This window comes from Chinchilla lanigera, unplaced genomic scaffold, assembly GCF_000276665.1.
Source record: "Chinchilla lanigera isolate Chin_1 unplaced genomic scaffold, ChiLan1.0 scaffold00036, whole genome shotgun sequence".
Classification (NCBI taxonomy): Eukaryota; Metazoa; Chordata; class Mammalia; order Rodentia; family Chinchillidae; genus Chinchilla; species Chinchilla lanigera.
Genome location: NW_004955437.1, coordinates 13,281,073 through 13,289,727, shown reverse-complemented (window position 1 = coordinate 13,289,727; position 8,655 = coordinate 13,281,073). Strand labels below are relative to the sequence as shown.

At 57.6% G+C, this 8,655-nt stretch overlaps 1 protein-coding gene across 1 annotated transcript in view; it reads right to left on the bottom strand.

The window, feature by feature from the left end:
* Positions 1-3,591: 3,591 nt before the first annotated feature.
* Positions 3,592-8,655, bottom strand: part of Zcchc24 (zinc finger, CCHC domain containing 24) — a 52,986-nt gene continuing 47,922 nt past the window's right edge. The window contains exon 4 of the mRNA XM_005389887.2: positions 3,592-7,403. Within this exon, the coding sequence (XP_005389944.1) occupies positions 7,290-7,403 (114 nt within the window). The 3' untranslated portion in view covers positions 3,592-7,289. The remainder of the gene's footprint in view (positions 7,404-8,655) is intronic.

The following is an 8,655-nucleotide window of genomic DNA, read 5'->3' as shown; positions in this document are numbered from 1 at the left end:
CAGGGATCTGGCTGGGGTGAGGGGCATCTTCCTGGGGTGCTCAGCCCTTGCTGTGTGTGTGACTGTTCGCATGTGTGAGTGTGGGGAGAGGTGAGTGTGTGTGAGTGTGAGTATGTGTGCGTGCACGCATGCCCCAGAGGGACAGTGAGCAGGGCCTTTCCAGCTTCCTGGGATTCTGCTCCAGGATCAATGGTGGGGGAGGCGTTGGGGGCCCCAGGCCAGGACAGGCTGTTCCTGGCTCCGGCCACAGTGCTGTGGGAACAGCCAAACGCCACTGCCAAGGGAGCCCACCCCCAGCTGTCGCCTCCCCCTGCCCCAGCACCCGCCTCCCAAACACCCTGGCGGGGACAGGGACGACACGGGCCAGGCCCCACTGGCCGGGCAGCAGCTGGAAGGGCAGCATGTGCCTGATGGCCACCTGGGTCTGTGGAAGCTGGTCAGGATGTCCAGGCGGAAAGCTTGGCTCCCGAGGGCCACCCTAGCCCCTGGGCGCGGCCGCCTACGGTATAGTGGTAGGTGTCTGATTGTTGGAGGCCGGGTGCCTTGGTCACTTTTCTCTCGCTGCTGAGACAAAATACCCAACGCCCAAAATGAAGGAAGGAAAGATTTATTTAAGCTGACAGTTTGTAGAGGTTTCAGTCCACACTTGGCTGTCTCCGAGGCAGAAGATAGTAAAGCAACAAGAGCAAAGGGGGGAATGGCAGCCGAACAGCAAAGCAGCCAGAGCAAAAGGGCAGAATGGCACCAAGCAGCCTCTTTCCCTCCCTTACATTGTAAACAGGCTGCCCCCACCTAAGGGGCGTGTAGCTCTCACATAATCTCCATGCCCTCCTCTTCCACAGGCTCAGGATGTATACAAAGTAAGCACCCTGGCTCCCTGCTGAGTCACTTAGCCAAACCTCTAGACTCCCCAAGTTGACACAACCATAACACAGGGTCTGCCTCCATAAGCCCGTGCATGCCCACCCTCATGGGTCGGAACCAGCGCGGACCACAGAGGTGACGGGGTGCCACAGAGGACCCCACCTGTCATCTTCGGGGGCCAGGGGTCTGTCCCGCCTGTTTTTCCACCTGCCCTGTTGGCATGCTGTCTCCTCTGGCTCTTGCCAGGACACGGAGTAGGACTCAGGAGGCCGGAGTGAGTGATGGCCACCAAGGCCACCTCTTGCCCAGAGGAGCATCTGCGCGGAGGGGGGTGGGGGAGGTGGCAGGACAGCGCTGTCCCTGAGCTGTGGGCAGAACTGACTGCCCTCGGCTTACACGTGAGGGCATGTCACACCTTCTGACAGGGGTGACAGGCGGGGCGCTGGCCTGGGCCCCCTGCGCTGTGTCTGGAACTGACACCAACAGCGCCTTACGACCTCTCAGGGGGCCTGGTTGCTGCCGCCTCCCCACTCCCTTTCTGCCTGCTTGGTCTCAGTCCCAGCCCGGGCCTCACCGCCCGCCCCACCTCCGCAGCCCCGGGCTCCGCCTCCAAGCCCTGCGCTGGGTTCAACCCTGCCCCTGCCACATGCGCAGCGGCGCTCAGCTTCCACCCCAGCTCTGCTTCTCCGGCCCCCGATGCCCCTCCCTGTGCCCGCCGCTGGGCCCCTCAGCGTCCAGCTGCCCCTGGACGTCCACGCCTGAAGTCCAACCGGAAATCCTTCCTGTCCAGCGGAATTACGGCTTTTCCCGGCTCCGGGAGATGTCGAAACGCAGCGCAGGCTGTGCTAGCCTCGCGCGTGTTTTCTCGCGAAGCAAAATACGCAGGTGATGCACAGGGACCTTCAGAGCCAGGGCGGGCAGCAGGGCGACAGCTTGGCGGCGGGGACTCCAGGGCTCCTGGGTTTGAGGCCTGGCTCCCCTCACTCTGTTTGGGCTCTGCCCGAGCTGCAGACAGCGGGTGGGAGAGGTCACAGCCCCTGGGTCACAACCCCTGCGCAGTCCCAGTGTCGCCAGCATCACATCCCCGCACGTTTGATGTGCACAGCACCCCACAGGGAGCTGGGCCTCGGGGAGGAGGGTTGAGGTCCCAGCACGGCACAGCTGGGGGAGGGCTGGAAGGAGCCCCTGCAGAGCACCCCCTGGCTCTGCTCTCAGAGAGCTGGGGGCTCCCTGGCCTGGGCTTTGCACCCCTGCCGGGCGGCTGGCAAGCCCCCACTGGCAGAGTTCCCACTGCAGCCCGCCCTCAGGAGGTGTCTTCCCATCCCGCTCCAACCTGTTCCCCTGCACTGGAGCCCTCTGACCCCAGCCCTGCCTGCCTCTTCACTCACCGAGTGCGGGTGCCCAGGGGCAGGGAACGGCTTGGTGCCTTCAAAATTCTTTCTGTAGCCCCACTCAGGCAAGTGGTCCTGCTTCAGGGGGCTGGGGTCTGAGTCCCTGCCTGTCCCCCACTGCGCCCCACCCCACATGCCTGGCTCCTGACCCAAGGACTCCTGTCTTCCTTCTCTCTCTCTTTCTTTCTCCCAGGCAGTAGTCTGGAGCTGAGAGCTTGCCCCAGACCTATGCCTTGGCCTGCACACAATTTAAACATTTAGGAGACTAGTTGTCAAAACGTAAAACTTGGAAAATTTCATGTAGCAACTGAGATTTCCAGTTTTCCCCCACCCTCCGCCACTCCCCACTGGGCAGCATTAATTCTTTTTTTTATTTGTTTTGAGACAGGGCTTCACTCTGCCATTCAGGCTGCCCTTGAACTCATTATGGAATCTAAGCTGGCCTCAAACTTGTTTTGACCTTCCTGCCTCAGCCTCCCAAGCGCTGGGATTACAAGAGTGTGCCACCATGCCTGGCTGGCAGCACTGTTTTCAGATGGGATCAATTGGTTGGTGCTGAGGACTACATGCCCCTCTGGTGGGGCTGTAGCCACCCGCCCGCTAGCCTCCTTGCTGACATTGCTGTCAGCCCCACAGGTGGGGACAGGAGGCCCTACAAACCCAGAGCTATTAGGTGTGGGTCCATCTTGCAGGACCTGGGGCTTTGTAAACCCGAGGCCGCACCCAGCCTGATTGCTCAGCACCTCTGGGAGGGACCAAGGTTGCAGCATTCTTAAAGCCCCTGCTGGTCATGCTAGTGAGCAGCAAGGCTCAGAAGGACCTAGTGCCGGCCCTGGTTGCAAGGGATTTGCTGCAGGTGTTTCTGATGGTCTTGCTTTGTGGCTTTCAACAGGCGCAGGGCCCAGCCCTGGCCGCGCTCAAGGAAGGAGCTCCCTGTCCCTCTGGCCGGACACTTCCATCTGTCCTCAGTGCGATACCTGACGTCTGGGGCCCAAATACTGGGCTCAGCTGAGAAGGCCGAGTGTAAGCAGCTGCCATAGGGCCCAGGGCTGCATCTCTGAGGCAGATTCCCTGCTATATATGGTGCCCCGCAGTCCCGGCTAGTGTGTGATCTAATCTGCTGGCAATCTCTCCCAGGCTGGGGCCTGACTTGGGGAGAGCCTAACCCTAGAGAATGTTCACTTAGGGGCACAGGGGCTGGGAGGCGCCAGACAAGGCCTGTGGAGGCAGAGCAAGGACAAGATGACCAAGATGGCCCCAGTCCCACCCAGCTCTGTCTGCCTATGAGAGATCTACCTTGGTGCTCTGTGTAAACAAAGAAACCCACCAGCCGCTGTGCGTTCCAAAGTCCTTTTAATATAGCATGAAAAGGCTATATTTCCAAAGGCAAGGCGTATACAGTCTCCAGGAATAAGGCACACACCGGAATGCCATCCCGAGGGCGGCCCTGCGGGGAGCCAGGCGCCGTCTCCACGTGCCCGCCCAGCGGGGCCCACGGGTTCTGTTTGTCTTTCAGCTGGACATACACATACGGACATCACAGACACGGACAGGGTCACCACACAGGGGGCGGAGGAGGTCCAGCAGCTGGAGCTGGTCACCACAAAGGTGATCATAGACACCACCAGCCGCAGGCGGCCAGGGAACAGTCCCTGGGTCACCTCCTCTCCAAAGGCTGGGATGCCCCCACCCTTCGCATTAGTTGCTGCACTGGGCTACAATGTAGTGAGGTTGGGTTAAATACGTGTTTAGAGTAGATTCAAATCTATTAGATGCTGGAGGCAGGCGTGAGGGTTCTGGCTGACCGATCCGAGTTCAAGAGCAGGGCCCGGAGGGTCAGGAGAAGAGTCCCCAAGGCTCCCCCTTGCTCCACGGGCCTTGCTGGCCGGCCGAGAGGCTGGATCATCTCATGTTTCCATTCTTCTCGTCCCCTCCCTGCCCTACCCTACAAGATTAATAAAACCGTAGTAACAAGATAATAACAAGAAGGTGCAGGAAAACAGATTACAAGGTGGCGTGGCTATCCTCAGCGGAGGGAGTTACCGTTCCCTTTTTTTGCTATGTATCTAATAATAGCTCCCCTTTTAAAAAAAAAAGCAATACTTTCCAAAATACACATATGTATAAATACAGGACAAGAACACATTAATAAGTCTAAACATTTGAATAATATGCTGGCTACTTAATACTGATATTTTCATCCCAGGAAATACAGAATAACAACAACATGGCTTAAAGAATTGCAGAATTTTTTTTTTCTCATCAGAATTATGTACCAACTTCATATAATATTCTATGTAGACAATATTTCCTTCTTAATGTAGTTCAGTTGCATACTTTTTACAGACCAAAGCATAGTAAAAAACAAAATTTTTAAAAAACCAAACAAAAACCAGTAACAGGAAAAAAAGAAGTTCTCACCATAAATATTTTCTTGTAGTTCAACCAGAAGATTTTTAAAAACACTTCCAGAAATCTGTGTTTGATATTCTATTGCCCTCCTAGAAGGTCTAAAGTTTTTAGAATGCCTCTCTTTTTGTTTTTTAATCTAAAAAAATCAAGCCATCCTATTTTTCTTTTGTTTTTGTGGTTTCTTTTTTAAAAAAAGGCCCTCAAATATATACAAACAAAAATCACTGTGAAGATTTTTGGGGGGGAGAAGCTACCAAATTCAGTGTTGTGGGGGGAAAAAAAGTGGTAACCATGCAGAAATTTTAACATCTATGCATTTTTTCCCTCAAAATACACACATAGTACTTTTTGTTTTTTAAAAAAGGAATTCTGTGTCAAGTATAACTCAAAATAAATACAAATTCACAAGTAGAGCTATCGAATACTTCGTATGGGGTGAACACCATGATCTCCCAACTAGATCGCTAGATCTACCAACCGCAGACGATTGTCCCTTTTTGAATGCACAAACACTGAAGCTTTCTTGCCTCTGGGCTCCCTGGCCCTCTGAGCGCTCAGTTCTCGCGGCATACAGCCCAGACAGTGTTGTCTTCCGCCGATCACAGAGCCCCCCTCCCCACCCCCAACAGCGCAAGAAGGCCCATGGGGGTGGCCGCCTCAGGCCTAGCCCCCGAGGTGGCCACTTGCACAGATGGCCTGGCAATGGCTCCCAGCTGGACCAGCCTGCTGCGAAGGTCACTTAGGGGTGATATCCTATTTCCTTTTGGCCCTGGCCTGCTATGATCTGGAGCCTGGGTTCTTTCTAGGGTGTGAGTTTCCCCAGCCTGCGCAGCCCAGTTGCAGGCCCCAGCCGTCCTCAGGTCGAGGGTCCCCATGCTCCGCTGGTCCTCCAGGGGAGACAAGCACACTGTCCACCGCTGGGAGCATTCTCTTAGAGCTCCAGCAGGATGACTGCTGTCTGCAGCTTCTTCTTGGGGACAGAAGCCTTAGGCCCAGGCCGCTCAGGTCACCCCAATGCAGTGCTGGGCTGGGGAGTCCCCAGTGGCAGTGCCTAGGGGTGGGTGGTGCTGCCAGTCTGCTGCCAGCATGCTGTCCAGGCGGGCAGCAGCTAGAGGGCACAGCTGCAGCAAACGCACCTGGGTTTTAAGTGCTCAGAGGATGGGGCCACCCAAAATCTACCCTGCAGCCCCCCTGGCCGCAGGTCGCTCCACCTCTACTACCCACTCCCTGGACCCTTGGTGAGCACTTTACTGTAAATCCTCACTTGCACAAAGCATTTTCATTTAAATACTAAAGGTGACCCGGCACCGGATGGGTGTCCTGGAGCCATGGTAAACACTGGATTTCAGGCCCATTTGTGGTCTGATTTTTGTTTTGTTTTGTTTTGTTTCCCCACAGAGGCACAATCTTGGGGAAAAATCAAGTGACCCAATGCTGCCAGCTGGTTCTGTCCCTGCCCCATGAGAAAAGAAGGACAATGGAAGCAGGGCTTCCGGCTGGGGAGAAAGGAAGGCACGTGCCTGCTGCCAACCAGGACTGCGGCCTCCCTCAGCGTGTGACGTGCCACGAGGCCTCTCTGCTCCTCGGGAGGTAGGAAGTCACCGTCCTCCATCTCCACCCGACAAGTTCGGTGGCCTGTCTCAGGGCAGCCCCCTGGGAAGGGCTGGGGGAGGGGGAGGGGTTCTTGTCCATTTTTTGGCAGGGGAAAGGGACAACAGGTTGGGCAGCTGCAGGAGGGCTCTTCATCCCTCAGCCTGGCTTCCTAAGTGGCCACTGAGGGGGCAGGGGTGTGAGTAAGCGGTACCTGGGAGGTGTCACCCACATCTAGGGGGGTGGATATCCCCAAACAAAGTGCTGGTCCAGGAGGCAACCTGGCCAGCCTGCTCCTGGGACATCAGAGCTCTCAGGGGACCTCTGTTTTCTAGTGTCCTCCTCTCTCCTGATGGGGAAACTGAGGCTGGAGATGTGACATTCCCCCACACGGCACAGTGCATCACCAGAGGGCCAGGCCTGTGTCCTTTGAACTGAGGCTTGCAGCCATGACGGCTCCCCAGGGGGGCAGGGGGCAATGGGGATGGAAGGGGAATGAGGCTGACAGGACGCAGGCCGGTGGGATGTGTGGGGGGCCGTGGGAGCGCCCCTATGAGCCCTGGGACACATCTTAGAGCGCCGTCCAAGATGCGGACAAGGTGGCTCAGCGCCACCTTCTGACCTGTGCTGCCTGGGCCTGGGGTGGGGCAGCTCCCAGGCGCGATGAGGTGACATCAAGGGGGTCGGGATTTGGGGCTCCCCGTGGGCAGGGGACACAGGCCCACTCCCCAGCGCTGCGCACAGGTGGCTGTGCACGGTGGCTGCTTTCTGAGTGGCTCTGCACACAGGGCAAACGGGACGGTTCTGAGCAGGAGGGGGCCTGGCTGGCCTGGGGACACGACCCCTGTGGGCTTTGGGATTCACAGTAAATTTGGTGCACTCGTGGCCAATGCAGGCTGCTCACCCCAGAGGGCCTCCCAGAGGAGGGAGCCCTGGGACAGAGATCTCAACAACACTGCCACCACGCGTACACGAGGCCAGGGGACACGCGGCCCCCTGCGCAGCACAGGGAGGTGGTGGGCGGTGGCGGCGTCACTGCACGCGGCGGCAGTAGTAGCCCAGCACCTTGCACTTCTCGCAGAGGTGCTGCGGGTGCTCCTTGCTCTGGTCGGACACGTCCAGGCCGTCAGGCTTCTCCAGGGGTCTCTGCAGGGGGACAGGGTGCAGGGAGAGGCAGAGGGGCAGGGACGTGGGGAGGCCAGAGCGACAGAGACAGACAGGGACAGGCAGAGACACCGAGAGACAAAGATGAGAGATACACAGAGATGAAAGAGACGAGGTACATGGGGAGAGGCGGAGACAAAGAGACAGAGACACAGACACAGAAGGCAGCAGAGAGACACAGAGGCACCAGAGGGCGAGGAAGGGAGAGAGGGAGAGAGGGGGACAGTGCTATAGTCACCGAGGCCCTGGGAGGGCGCCCAGCAGCTCTCGGCCTCCTGCCCCCCACTCTGCACAGCTCTGACCCAAGGTGCCGGGGAGGGTCTTCTCCCGGGCCCTGGGCACACTGCTCCCATCTCTGGTGCCACCTGAAGTTCACAGGAGTCAGGACAGGGCGGGACAGGGGTTCAGAGACTTCTAGGCAATGACACTGAGTCTCTGGGTGAGGGGGACACCTGATCCCCAGAACCCACCACTTCGTCCCAGGCCACGTGTCACTCCTGACCCTGCTCAGGGACCTCACATCGCAGAGCGTGGCTCACCTGGACACTGTCACACACAGCACCTGCTGCTTGGGGTGAGTGCACCCTGAGCTCCTTGGAGTCCACAGCCAGGGTTTGGATCCTCCCCCACCCCAGGGCCTGCTCTGTTTGTTGAGCTACTCCATGAGTGGAATGTCACTGCTTTCTGTTAGGGAAACTGAGGCCTGGCTTCCTGAGGCAGGTAAGAGCATATTTCTTTTTTCTTTTTTTGTCTTTGAGACAGGGTCTCGCTGTGCAGTTCAGGCTGGCCTTGAGCTCACTTTGTAGCCCAGGCTGGTCTCGAACTTGCAGCAATCCTCCTGCCTCAGCCTCCCGAGTGCTGGGATTACAGGCATGCGCCACTACGCCCGGCCAAGAGCACATTTTTGACGGACTGGGAATGTCCCTGCCCCTCTTCCCTTTCCACCCGCTCTCAGAAGCCAGCAAACACTCCCTGGGAACATCATGGAGGCTTTGGGAGCACTCCAGCAGGCAGTGTCCCCCTCTAACCACAGGCTCTCCCTGACTCCTGCGTGTAGAGGGTCCCCTGCACAGATGTGGGGGACTCGGAGGAAGCCGGCCATAACCAGTTGGGGCTACAGGCTGGTGTGGGGCAGGGGATCCTCAGATGCCTGTGACACTGACCAGGTGGTAAGGGGAAGGCAGCTGAGGCAGGAGAATGGCGAGTTTGAGCCCAGCCTGGGCAATTTCAACTT